The 14,986-nt window shown below is 40.7% G+C and overlaps 1 protein-coding gene across 5 annotated transcripts in view; it reads left to right on the plus strand.

Annotated features, from left to right (window-relative positions):
* Positions 1 to 14,986, plus strand: part of LOC135493846 (centriole and centriolar satellite protein OFD1-like) — a 462,799-nt gene that overhangs the window by 283,479 nt on the left and 164,334 nt on the right. For all 5 annotated transcript variants that reach the window (XM_064781463.1, XM_064781462.1, XM_064781465.1 and 2 more), the window contains exon 15: positions 5,509 to 5,545. In XM_064781463.1, coding sequence (XP_064637533.1) covers positions 5,509 to 5,545 — 37 coding nt within the window. The remainder of the gene's footprint in view (positions 1 to 5,508; positions 5,546 to 14,986) is intronic.

The raw sequence follows: 14,986 nt of genomic DNA on the forward strand, positions 1-14,986 counted from the left end.
ATCCAGCTTGGGGTCTTGTTATTCTGAGAGATGAGACAACAGTCACAGAGGACAACATATCAAGGCAGTACCAGTACACAAAAATTAAAAGTCATGATTTCAATGTACACAATATTATTATTATTAATTATTCACAATATGCATTTAATTTACATTCAATAGACTCATACATTCAAAAAATAATAACACAAAGTTCACATCTTCATATTCCTTGCTATAGAAGTTTCAACTTTAACTTTCTTTTAATCAAAGTGACAGACAAATGAAGGTGCGCACTGTTCCTGTATAGTCCTCAATTTGGAAATGATGTTCATCAACTTGACTAAGAACGGTTCCAAGATAAACGTTTGAGTCCAATCTGAACAAACACGTGTCGCCGACATTGAATATACGTTTTCCTGATTTGTCAGTGGATTTCTTGGACTTCTTGCGTTTACGACCGAAATATCGCTAATGACCGCCTGCACCAACTTTCGAATCCAACCGAGCTTTTTTCTGAGGAGGGAAGTCACCATCATCATTCCTAGTCAGGTCCATTTTGAAGACGAGTATACCTGGAATTGTAAAGGCGAGTGTAAACATAATGGCAGTGGCTAAATGGGGAGGGGGGGGGGGGGGGAACTGGGGGTGGCTCCAACAGACACAGCTTCTATTCTAATTCAATTCTGACACTGACCAGTGTTGAATCTAGAGAAAGAAAGGAAGTATCCTACAGATGTCCACTTTTATTTCAATGTAGATTCAAATAATATTTAATTGCAATCAAAATAGCCTCGGAACTTACCATCAGTCCAAAATCAGAGTAGTAATCAAGCCTGTCTATAATGTCGGTTGCATTTCTGGTGACACATCTTGGAAGCTGAACCTGAAATAAAGAGTAATTTATTAGAATAGAATACATGCATACAAAGCCTACGGGAATACAGTATAATGATTTCAATCATCTGTTTGTGAATACATAGATGAAGGGAAACATCGCTTAACCTACCACTTATCTTGTTCACTGCCGGATATATGATGTCGACGTACTGGGCCTATATACATGTAGCCTCTCGAATCAACTAAAGCATCAATCAGTCGAGAAGTTATCTGCAGTACACACTATGCAACCAGCTGAAATTAAAGAAAAATGCATTTTAGTAACTGAAGGAATGTTTACCAGTCAACAAAAGGCACTGTTTTGGCATCACCCTGTACAAAAATACCACAACAAACTGGAATGTGGGTCAATGGGCGAGTTCATTTTGCTAACAGGTGGATAATATACCAAGAACTTTTCTATATTTGGCGAATTCTTAAGACTATATTTATCAATTACATCTGTAAAGATATTTTCAACATAAACTATGGTATATGCTAACTCATGGCTTGTTCATAAGCACGATCATGACTTATTATTGTACTATTACCCATGCTGTACCCCTTTCACCAAAATAGACCCGACCATCGAACTTCAAAACTCAACTATTTTTAGACATTTGTTTTTCAAATGCATTTTCTGCATGAATAGACAGCAAACTAACATAAAATAGATATATATTTTAAAAGTAAAGATTTAAATGAATACTGGAAGTAACTCGTTTTGCTAAATAACGATCAAGGGAATTCGATGTTGTACGATGAACTTGGCACCCCATCTCAATCTCCGTCTGCAAGTCGGCCATTTTGAATTTGAGCAGATCAAAGTTTGAGAAATTTCAGAATAAACGCACGATTCTGTACGAAACTGAAATGAGTTATGCAAAACAGCCGGGGTATTTATGATATATGATATTATGCCTACCCGGCTATCTAGTCTTGAAGAATTCCGAAATCTGTAACTTGTCGAAAAATCGATAAAAAACATGGAAATCGCCACTGTTTCGTTAATTTTGGTCCAAATTTCATGAAATTTTCAAGCCGGGTGAATGGTCATGTGACACAACTTATGAGCCAATGAAAACCGTCGTATCTAATTCGAGCACGTGTACAGAAGCGCGCTGATGTTTGAACGATGCCAATGCATTAACCCTTTGGCTGAATGGGTATTGCGATAATGTGTGAGATGTGTATTGGCGACAATAGCTGCGCTTACACCACGAAATATTGGTGGACCAATTGCACTTACACCACCACATTGCCGCGACAAATTGGTTCGGCAATCCATTGCCGATACAAATTGCCGAGCGAATTTGTCCCACCAAGCTTGATGGTCCAAATTCGCCCGGCTTGTTAAAAGCTCGGCTTTGTCGTGGTGTAAGCGTAAATGGATCGGCAATTAGCTAGTTAGATGGTTCGGCTCCAGGCGGCGCTTTCGAAATGGCGCTTTCTGCCTAGGCTTTCTGCGTTCTGCTTATTGTTTGCGCGCCATCTGTAGCCGGATTTTATAACTAGCTACAGCGCTGGTGTAAGCGCTTGGTGGATTTTCGATGGTGCGGCATTGGTTCCCGAACCAAGATTGGTGGTCCATTTTCAGGTGGTGTAAGTGCGGCTAGTGTTTACATAGCGGTTAACAGGCTTTTCGCATGGACCAATCGTTGGGCAGCAGGCTAGTAGGCAGAATGGTTTATTTCGATGTCATGTTTAGGCTTAGCTGAAACAGCTGTGAAATCAATAGAGAAGCTCCCCTACAATAGGCCATCACAGGTTTCTGGCCTGTCACTCACTGAGTTTTCAAGTTATAGGACAGAATGCGAAAAACAACTGTGGCGGCCATGTTTGATTTTCGGTCCAAAATCATTAGGGAACTTCCCCTTCCCTAGCCATCACCCCACAGAAGTTTTAAGGTCTTTCACTCACTCAGTTGTCGATTTATGGGGGGCAATGCGAAAAACAAAGATGGCGGCCGTGTTGGATTTTTGGTTGGGCCTAATATTTCTAGGGAACCTCACCTGCCATCACACCACAGAAGTTTCAGGTCTGTCACTCACTCGGTTCTCCAGTTACGGGGAGGAATGCAAAAAAACGAAGATGGCAGCCTTGCAGCCATATAGTATTTGGGTGGGTCCAAAATTGATAGGGAACCTCCCCTACCCTAGGACATCACACGACAAGTGCCAGGTCTGTCACTCGAGTTATGGGGTGGAATGCGAAAAACAAAGATGGTGGGCATCTTGGATTTTGGGTCAGGCCCAAAATTTATAGGGAACCTCCCCTACCCTAGGACATCACACCACAGAAGTTCCAGGTCTGTCACTGATGCAGGTCTTGAGTTATGGGACATGATGTGAAAAACAAAGATGGCGACCATTTTGGATTTGTGCTCTGGCCTACCACGAGAACCGATTGAGAGGCAGACATAAAAGTTGTGTTTTAAACCAATCGGCTTACGGTTGCATGTACACGAAAAGAGTTCAGTTTGAGATCAATGCATGTTTTCACCATACCAGTTGAATAGTATTATCCATTCAAAGTATTGTGAATGACTTAATATGTGGTTTTGGGGCTCAAATTAACCCGTCGTGGTCAAAAAGCTGATTCGTGGGTTATAAGCCATCTAAAATCACCCCCTAGCATCAGACCCCCCGGAAATTATCACACATAACATATAACGAATATTTCATGGTTTGACAGGCTGGGATGAATCTATTTGTCTGTGAAAGCGTTCCTTGCTGATTGAGTCTGGGAAAAAGTTATGAGCTTGTGACTTGTGCCAATTTAACTGAAAAATGACTTAGACGAAGTATACAAGTACGTGACCTGAAGAAATTCCCTGTTCTGGATTGGATGTACAGTCGCCAATTGGTCGTCTGACCTTAAGAAAATGCAACCTTTTCCCGCCGGCCGATTTCCAGTGGGAATAAAAAGCTGACACTTTTACCTTTAATGCGTCATCAAGAAAAAAAACCTTCAGAATCTATCAAATAATCGATCTCTAGCCTATTTGGCTCACAGTAGGGGAGTCTATGAAATTGAAACTTTGTACGCTGGATCCCTTAGGTCAGGTGACCTCTGAAATGAATTTCGGTCTGATCTGATTCTTCACTCGGCAACCAGGGAGCCAGAAGTGGAAACCCAAAAATGTGTGATCTCTCTATTATGAGTGACCCGTTCTGATGATATTTTAATGGTAGGTACTCTGAGCAAAGATACATCACTTATCCTACATGTTTTTGATTTGACCTTATTTTCAAGGTCACAGAGGTCAAATGGCGTAAATTGGCCGTTTGACTGTGACTGTGGTACGTTCAATAAATCAACTATTAGGATTATATTCATGTGCATGTTACTATGTTTGATGAAATAGGCAATTATGATTATGGCCAGAAATAAGTAGTGAATTGCTGTGTGTAAGCGCACTCAGCACATGGCCTTGGGCAGCTGGATTTTGTTTTGGTTGTATTTTTCGAGGTTAACTTTCCAACTCACTGTGATGAGAAGGTGTAAGGAGGCATCAAAGTTGGGCTTTTTTCCTGGCGCACAGTGCGACGTAACCCACCATTCGGATTTGCACATTGAAGTTCCAAGTAGCTAAATAATACATCCACTACGGTCTGATTTAAATATCCTCACACAACACCGTTAAAACCCCAATCAACTTGCTCAGCAGTCTGAACAGTTGCAACCGCTTGATCTACTAACAATGTGCGCCATTAGCTCTGTGGTACTATACTGCATAAATTTTGTACACATTACAGACTATGTTGTATGGGCTTCGATGTGATTGGATACCTCCTAAGACAGTCTCCCAAATAAGGCCACGCTACTTCAAAGTTCATTCACACAAACTGGCTCACTGCAAGATATGGGAGAGTCGCATGACATAAGCAACCTCGCTCATCTATGTTACAATGTTAGTTTATGCTTATCATGTTGCATACAAATTGAGTGCATGGAAGCGGGATTTGCTCATTATCATAGTTTATGATGGAATTATCAATTTTCTGGCCACCATGGATGAGGTGTCTGTCTGTTTGAAACTTATCTTGTTCATCATCAGCGAGTTGACAAGATAATGAGCTGATGTCATGATGGTTTCAGTATAAACTTTGAATTGTTTTTTATCACTCATACATTAAATATCATGATAACTCTAACACTAAGATTACATGTTTTGCATTACTTATTTATTGGTAAAAATTATCAAGGCAGGCTTGTTATTCAATAGTATGTGTGACCCGTCAAAGCAAAACCAGGCCCATGTTGCTCTGAGCTTGGCAGGTTGAGACGGACTGGTTGTTCTTTTTACTGTTGTCTGCCTGATTATTTGTAAAATTGGAGAACATCAATTTCTTCCATTATCTGCTGGTGTAATTTAGGCTCAACTTCTGTAGGACAAGCACCTGGAGTTTTGCTTTGATGGGTCACGTATTGATATTTTTATTGACTTTTGGAAAAATATTGTCTGCTGTAAAATCTTAATCGACACTGTGTTTAGAATTTGTCACTGCCGACCTGTCGCTCTATTTTCCTCAGTTTATAGTCAATTTTGCCTTAAACAGCATTCTGATTATTATTTTTTTAATTTGTTTTTGTTAGTTGTACTTGTTGATCTGTATTTCACATTCTATGCGTCTCTTGCTCTTTCAGGATTAAATAAGGCCTCAAGAATCCCCATGAGAAACAGGTTTGTAGTGCATTTTATTTTTCAACTTGATTTTAAAAAGTCACCTAAGCGTTTTAAGGCATATAATCTCCATGGTGAGTACCATGCTTGTCCGTTGCTCTACTTATTGAAAAATATATGTAATTGGGTAACCAGTCCAAGGTCGGCCCGATGAGCACGCAGTACGAACCGCATATCGTCACCTAAATCCCATCGGCTTGCATTGTCTTTATTGTCGGGTCTAATTGATATTTTTTTGATTTGTGTTTAATTTCGGACCGTACCTGAATTTACCTCAGATCATCATCTACATGTTGTCCGCCTATTCCTGACCAAAACAATAAATCATCGGCTCCTGTTGCATCGTTTCGTATCGTATCGTACTTCAAATTGACCATCATCCTTATTACGTTCCCAGTTTTGATATATGTTCATTTTGTCTGATGTAATTCTGCAGGAAGTTGAAGTTTCTTTACCATGAATAATTTACGGGATAAGTTGACATTCACTTTCTTGACAACAGGGTAAAATGGGTACGTTTTATCAAGCTTCAAACTTGTCCGTAAATATTAGCGCTTATATTCTAGCCTTAGCCAACGATCGTCAGCTGGGCAGTGATCGGTCAATATGGGTGACGTCAATTAGTAAACATTGAGCACATGGCTAATTTGAGTTTTTGCCCTTGATGATTTTGGGAATTTCTCTCAACTACGTCATTGATATTCTATTTAAACCAGGCATGTCAATGAGTTGAGATCAAGACCGATCCAGTGATTAACCAAGTCACCATTTAACGAAAAAAATTGCGGTGTAAACAAATGGTGTGGTGGATCGGCCTGTGCCAGTTAGTATCGTATCGTTTCGTCGCGTCATGCAGTATTCAGAAATACTCGGCCAAGACTGAATCGTACCTCAATTTCTATCAGCTCGTACAAAATATTTGGCTCACTTCTGGGGAATACAATAACCTAGCATCCTTCGTCGTTGTCGTCATCGTCCGTAAGCGGAGCATGTTTCGCCACCACTAGGGCTAGATGGCTAAAATTTGGTCTGATGGTGGTTTGGGCAATATGCCCAGACGTATTTTTCTTTTTTGCGATATGACCTACTTTCTTGCCTCCAGGCGACCATCTTGGAAATTGTTTTTTTGCCTTTTTAGCTCACCGTAGGGAAGTCTATACAACAGCGCAGTGTCAGTCGTCCATCGTCGTCATCTGTATCCTGCTTCAAAAACAGTGGCACGTTTCTTAACCGCTAAAGCTATGAACTTGAAATTTTGTACACAGGACCCCAGATCAGGTGACCTCTGACAATGAATTTCGGTCCGATCTGATTCTTGACTTGGCCACCAGGGGGCCAGAAGCAGAAATCTAAATAGAGTGATATCTCTCTTATGAGTGACTCATTTTCGATGAAATGTTAATTGTAGGTTCTCCTAGCAACGATACATCACATGTCTTACGGGTTTTGATTTGACCTAGTTTTCAAGGTCACCGAGGTAAAATTACGTAAATTGTCCGTTTGAGTGTAACTATGGCAACACATGACTCCCTATGTCATGTTACCTCTGTCACTGAATTTTGGTCCGATCTGATTCTTGACTTGGCCACCTGGGTGCCAGAAGCGGAAATCTTAAAAGTGTGATATCTCCCATGAGTAACTCATTTTCGATGAAACTTTTATTGTAGGTTCTCCTAGCAAGGATACATCACAATATCGTACGGATTTTTGATTTGACCTACTTTTCAATTGGTCAATTGAGTGTAACTATGGCACGTTTCTTAACAGATAAAAATATGAACTTAAAATTTAGTACACGTGACTCCCTACATCATGAAACCTCGGACACCAAATTTTGATCTGATCTCGACTTGGCCACCAGGAGCCAAAACTAAAATAGGTAAAAAGTTCATTACCTCGCTTATTAGTGACTTGTTTTCGATGATATTTTTATGGTAGGTTCTCCAAGCAACGATACATCACATGTCATACCGACTTTGGTTTGACCTATGTACTATAAATGTAGAATGTTTCTTAACCAGGATGAATTCCTTACCACCAAATATCTATGCGATGAGTACAATGGCCCCTGGCCGTTTCATTGAAGCTAATGGTTGTACGTAGTGTGACTATATTTTTATGGTGGGTGTATCTTATAAGGTTAACCCTTTGAACCCGACACGCTGGTCCACCGGCTTGACGTACCATGTGTCAGAAACCTGACGCCCGGTTGACCGTCTTTCGCGTGTTGTTGTTCACATCATTATATTGCTAAGTGACTAATTGACCAATCAGCATGCGCTTTACATCAAGGCATGGCTTGTTACTGCTAGGTTGCTTCAGCACCAATTTTCATTGTTTTCGCTGGGATTTTTCATGGATTTTTGGATGATTTACAAAGGTAAACATGGCAAAGAGGTTTAGGACTAGTGATGTTTTGGCCATGATATCTGACTAAGACTTGGGAGGATTTAGACCATGGTAGTTACGGTAATTCCGATGATTTTGAGACGCAAAGTGATGCAGAGATTGCTTCCTAGGGAAAGGGGGCAGCCTGCTGCTGCTGCTGCTGCTGGAAGGGCTCGGGAGTAAACAGAGGAAGGGGGAGGGGTGGAGCCAGAGGTGGGCCTGCACCTAGAAGAGGAGCAAGGGGTCGCGGCCGGGGTTGAGGCGGAGGACGGGGGCAACCAGCAGCAGTGGTGGTTCCTACACCAGGATGGGATGTTGACCTTGCTGTTGATTGTTCAGCCTGTCTTTACTCCCAATGAACCTCCCGGGGTAAAGAATCTACCCCAAACATTGATCAGAATTCACCGGCCTGGGAATTTTCTTGAACATTTGGACCGATGAGTTATGGGATCGGATGGTCACAGAGAGAAATTGCCAGGCTGCGGCAGTCAAAGCTCAGAAACCAAACAATTATGTAGCTAAAGTCTTCAAGCCCTTGACTAAGTCAGAAGTGAAAGCCTTCTTTGGTCTCCGGATTGCATTGGAGATACTTATGCACATGGACCGGTACGAGTCATACTTTCAAATGGAACAGAACCATGAAGTCCCCTGGCTTTCGAAAAGTCATGTCACGTGATCGGTTCTTGGGAATATGGACCATGTTACTCTTTGTTGATGAGAATGACCCTACTGTTGATGAAACAGACAAGATCTATAAGAATAGATACTTGCTTGACTATCTTCTGGAAAAATTTTGTCACCACTATGTGCCAAGTCAACAGTTGTCGCTAGACGAAGGGATGATATAAGCAAAGAATCCCCTTTCCATCCTTCAATATATAAAGGATAAGCCAATCAAGTGGGGATTGAAGTCTTTTCTTCTTTGTGAAGGTGAGACGGGTTACATTCTGAATGCTGAAATATATACTAGGAATAACCGGGAACCTAGTTGTGAGACTTAGTGTGCAATATCAAGGACAGAACTATTGTCTCTACACGGATCGCTTTTACACATCTGTTACACTGTGTGAACACTTGCTGCAGTATGATATAATGTTAGCAGGAACTTCTCTTTCAATCAGAAGAGGTTTTCCAAAGGAACTTATTCAAGCGTACCTACGATGCGGAGAACACGAGATGCGCTATAACGGAAGATGTGCTGCCATTGTCTGGTGTGACAAGAAACCAATCTTCTTTGTCACATCCACCGACATCTCACAACCACTTGAACAAGTGCTCAGATATGATCCCCAGCAACACAGGCATGTTGAAGTCAATTGCCCTAGAGTTGTGAAAAACTGCAATGCTTATATGGGTGGTGTAGACAAGAATGACCAGCTCTGTAAACTTCAACATTGTAGATGTCACCACCGCTGGCCCAGGAGACTGACTGTGAAGATTTTCATGTTGGCTGTCTTCAACTCTCATGTAATCTATGGTATCAAAGTACCAACAGCACCAGGCAAAAGAAGGCCTACCTTCCATCACATCATTGAGGACTTGTGCCATCAACTGATTGGAAACTTCCACTTGGACGTTCCTGTCATCCAAGGTCGTGTTGTCCAAGGACTAGGTCATCTTACCAATGCACAGGATGAGCCGATCCACCTTGCAGAGCATGCTTAAGATGCCTCTACAAACAATAGATTTGTAGTTTGCCTTGAGAAAAACCGCAAGTTTAGACAGCAGAACCCAGGAATAGCAGCAGGTGGTCAGCCAAAGATTCGCAAAACGGTATTATTATTATTATTATTTATTAAATCCAAATAAACAAAATTACATATTGAGACAATTGCCAGGGCTTAGGCTGAAAGCATTAATAGCCCTGGTTACAATGGTATACAAAGAACAAGTTAAATCAAGATAAGGTAACATACTTTGAATGGAAAGAAAGGGATGCAAGTAAAGGTAAAGTAACACAAATAGTTATAGTTTGTACAAAGGTAGTGATTGATGAGGGGTTCCATTGATCTGGCACTAGTTACCAGAAAAGGCGATAATATTACGGAGAAAAGTGGCTGTTTTTTCTACAACAAGCCTGTTTGAAGTAAGGTCCAATGAAAATTGACCATTAAGAAGAAAATGGAGCCTCTCATCAACACGAAGATTGAAAAACCTAACAGAAGTAAGGTGTGGCAGCAAACCAGGATCATTCAAGAAATCGTTACGTAAATCATTTAATAAAGGGCAATTAAAGAGAAGGTGTTTAGTAGATTGGGAGTGAGCCCTGCAATCACAAGATGGACTTAAAACATTGGTAAAATTGTGGGAATAAAAGTGACACCGAAAAACTAAGTCACACCTTGTCCTATTGAGTGAAAGTTCATTTTTACGAGTAAGAGCCAATTTTGTAGAAGTAAGAAGGTTATGTTTACCTCTCAGAAAAATTCGGCTATTGTATTTAAATGATTTTCTTGAGAAGCAGTTTTTTATATTGACAGGCACAGACTCCCAATCTCTAATTACACATGGCACAGTTGACTTGCTAAATCTTGCAGATGATCTAGGGGGAAGAACATAGTCTCGCTGGGTCCTTAAACGGCCAGGAGGCGCCCGATTACGATAAATGTCAAAGATTTCATTGACATAACATGGTACCAAACTGTGTTGTACCTCATACATAAGCACCAATCTTTTTTCCCTACGCCGAGCAGAAAGTGTCATCCAATCCAAACATTTTAAAACCTTTTGGGTGTTAGTCCCATGAATACAACCACTGACTATAATGGCACCCCTATAATGGATTTTATCTAATTGAGAAAGTAGACCCTGATTGGTAAAGTCAAATATAATAGATCCATATTCAAGATGAGGTAATATAAATGATAGATACATGCGTTCAAGATGCCTTGATTGAACCGTAAACTTCAAAGCATTCAGTGGATTTAACACGTTGTTACATTTCACTACAATATTGTTGATATGCATGCTAAAAGTCAAACACTCATCAAGTGTAACACCAAGGTGCTTATGGATTGCACCCCTGGGAATAACTCCCGTACCCAAAGACAGAGGTGGATGGTTATTGATAGTTTTATGAGGAGAGTGAAATATGACCTCTTTGCTTTTTGACGCTTTAAAATCAAGTTTCCACACATCCGACCAAACTGACAAATTGTGAAGGTCATTTTGAATAAGAGTATGGGTTTCGTCAATGGAATTCGGCAAGGCCGGGAAAAATAAAGAACTGTCATCAGCATAAAGATACAAGATACAATTTTTAACAACAACACATAGATCATTGATATACAATAAGAAGAGGAGCGGGCCAAGTATAGAACCCTGTGGAACACCACTATTTATATAACCTGTTGGGCTCAGATCCGAAGAAGAACTTTCGATCTTTACCTTAACCTTGCGGTTTGAAAGATACGACCTGAGCAGTTCAAGAAGTTTTCCCCTTATACCATAGGCCTTAAGCTTTTGAAGGAGAAGAAAATGCGGAACAGCATCAAAGGCCCCCGCAATATCAAGAAAAACCCCTCTAGTTTCCATACCATTTTCAGAATTTGAAAGAATCATATTTACAATACTTAGAAGCTGCTTATCAGTAGTATGACCAGGAAGAAAGCCAGATTGACATTTGAATAAAAGCTCATTGAGCTGCAAATGATCATACATAGATGAGTACACAACCTTTTCAAACAACTCAGACATGGAGTTTAGCAGGGTAACAGGACGGTAATTAGAAGGACATGACTTACTCCCTTTATTAGCTCACCTCTTAGCAGAGGTGAGCTTATCCCATACCGTGGCGTCCGTCGTCCGTCGTCGTCGTCGTCGTCGTCGTCGTCGTCGTCGTCGTCGTCGTCGTCGTCGTCGTCGTCCGTCGTCGTCCGTCGTCCGTTAGCAGGGCACGTTTCGTAACTGTTAGAGCTATTAAGTTGAAACTTGGTACACATGTACCCTTATGTAATGACACCTTGGAGACCAAGTTTCGGTCCGATTCGTTTCATGGTTTGGCCACCAGGGGGCCAAACGTTAAAAGTGAAAATATGCAATATCTCCCTTAATAGTAGTCGGGAAATTTTGAAAAAAATATGGTAGGTACTTCTAGCAAAGGTGCATCATATATCCTCCGGGTTTTTGATTTGACCTCCTTTTCAAGGTCACAGAGGTCAAATGGTGTAAATTGGCCGTTAGGATGTAACGATGGCACGTTTCTAAACTGCAATGGCTATTGATACCAAATTTGGTACACATTTACCCCTTAGTCAGGTGATCTTAGGGACCGAAGTTTGGTCCAATATGATTCACCACTTGACCACCAGGGGGCAAAATCCAAAAACCTTAAAAATGTGATTATTCCTTAACTTCTTGCCCGATTGCCACCAATTTGATATCATGGGTACATCTAACCACCATACAGTATATGTCACACAGGTTTTTAATTTGACCTTCTTGTCAAGGTCACAGAGGTCAAATGGCGTAAATTCGCCGTCAGGCCGTGACTATGGCACGTTTCTTAACTGCAATAACTATTGATCACAAATTAAGTACACATGTACCCCTTGGTCAGGTGATCTCAGGTACCGAAGTTTGGTGCGATCTGATTTGCCGTTTGGCCTCCAGGGAGGGGGCCAAATCCTAAATTCTTCAAAATGCCATTATTCCTAGTAATGACTTGCCCGATTGGCACCAATTTTATATCATAGGTACATCTAATTCTAACAACCATTCAATGTGTCACCCGGGTCTTCTTTGATTTGACCTACTTTTCAAGGTCACAGAGGTCGAATGTATTGTAAATTGGCCATTTTGGGGAAATTGTAATTGCTTGGACCTACATCAAACCTAACACTACATGACTCAATACCATGCTCTTTATCCATCTTTCCTCCACATGAGGTGAGCACAATGGCCCTGGCCATTTCATTTATTCTTATAGATCGGCACTATGATGCCTAATTTCAAACAATCAGGAAAACTGCCATGCTGTAGGAGGACATTAAATAACTCAGACAGTGGTTTTGCAAGAGAAGAAGCTACAAGTTTGAGCATTTTATTTGTTACACCATCGACGCCGCCTTGTTTTGAGACGTCCAAGTCCAATAGAAGTTTTCTGACCTCGAGTTCAGTGGTCCTCAGGTCACTAATTGATGCCATTGTCCTTGCAGGGAAAACTGGGGACAAGACCTCATTGTGGTCATGATGAAATTTGACCATAAACTGTTCAAAGAATAGCTGGCACTTTTCCTGCTGGGAAACATACATATTATCATTGTGAATAATGCATGGGATACCAGAGGCAAACTTTTTACCGAGCAGTTGCTTAATAATATGCCAATAGTTTTTGCTGCTGGACGAACTGGTATCAAGAGACTTACATACATTTTCATGAAATGTCTTCTTAGCTGAAGTAACTAGGTCAGACACACACTTGGCACAATCTTTGTATCGAGCAAAATTGCCAATACTATTGTTCCTTACAAGTTTCCTGTACATTTTGTCCCGTTTATTTACAGCTTTCTTAATCCTACTGGAGAACCACGGCATGTCCTTAGCTCTGATAACTTTGTCATGATGCGGTATCTGCTCATTGAATATACTGGATAACGCCTCAACAAAAGAGGAAGTGATGTCATTTACATCGTTGCCAATAAACACTCTTTCCCAATCATTGTCAGCGACAGCAGCATTTAGGGCATCAATATCTACCCTCGAATAGCTCCAGATTGTTTTGGTTGTAGGAGTGTCAGTCACTGGTTTAGAGAAGTCCAAGGAAACAAAACGGTATTAAAGTTTAGGTCTTGCAACGTATTTCTGTGTATCGGGACAGGTGACAAGAACTGCTTTCAAGCCTTCCACACTAAAGTTAGATACTGGACATAAGAATGTTAGTAACAGAATGTTTCTAGACATACACATAATTAGTGCTACCAGAAAATAATCATGAGAAGGGGCAATAACAAAAAATTAGTTCAATTTGTCAGAATTTTTTTTTTCTTCAAAATCTTGCCCCCAAAGTCACCAAAAATATTTTAAAAAATTTTCTGGTAACACTTGATATGTGTTCCTTTATTAAATTTCTAACATTCTACAAAGTTTCAGGTTGTATTATCAACTATTAGTGATGCTATGACCATTTCTTTGAGGTATACCAGTTTTTCACTCGCCGTTGGAGCCGTAGGGTACAGGGTACAGATGGGCGGGGACATCTAGGGATCAAAGGGCTAAATGACATATCACCTGGGTTTTCGATTTTACCTAGAGGTCATCTTAAAAAGTTAAATAAAGTCCTGTTACTCTGAAACTAATGATCGGATTGCAACCAAGCTTTGTGTGATTATGTATCTATGTACTCTTATCAATATTCCTTATTATCAGTCTAATCCCATGATAAATATGGCCACCAGGTGGCCATCTTGAAGATCCAAGGAAGTCCTATTACTCCCAAACTGTTGAACAGATGTCAACCAATTTCCATGTGACATGTACACTCTTCAATAACCCTGAAATAATAACCCAGTCAACTTTATAACCAAATGCTATACTTGGATGGTATCGGTAATTGTCTTTTGTGCCATTGAGCTGAGAAGAATGATATTATTCAAAGGAATCAAAACTTGTGAAACTAGCCAGAAACTGTTCTCCCCATATCCACTGCAAATGACATGCATTACATTACTCGAGGTGAGCACATGGTCCCTGGACTACTTCATTTATCGGACTGTACTTTGAATTTATTCAGGCTGTTTGCTGGTTTCTCTCGGGCCGTACCGCAAAAATTCATTGCACGGTACTACCGCTCACAGTACGATACAGTCAGTGGATCGTCGTTAGTTTATACTTGGACTGTACAGCTGAAAAAACGATACTTTGTTCTGGTAAAAGCTGTAGGTGATATCGTTAGTGAAACTTTCCGCAAAAATCAGCCGAAATGCGTGTTTACGTGTTAGCTGAGTTTAACTTGGTCCTTATTAATAAGTAGCGGAAGAGATATAAGCCTTATGGAATGTAAATATTTCGCCGATCCAGAGATTAAGGTTCTGATATTGAGCGTAGTACCGATTC

The sequence above is a fragment of the Lineus longissimus genome, chromosome 9, assembly GCF_910592395.1.
Source record: "Lineus longissimus chromosome 9, tnLinLong1.2, whole genome shotgun sequence".
Taxonomy (NCBI): Eukaryota; Metazoa; Nemertea; class Pilidiophora; order Heteronemertea; family Lineidae; genus Lineus; species Lineus longissimus.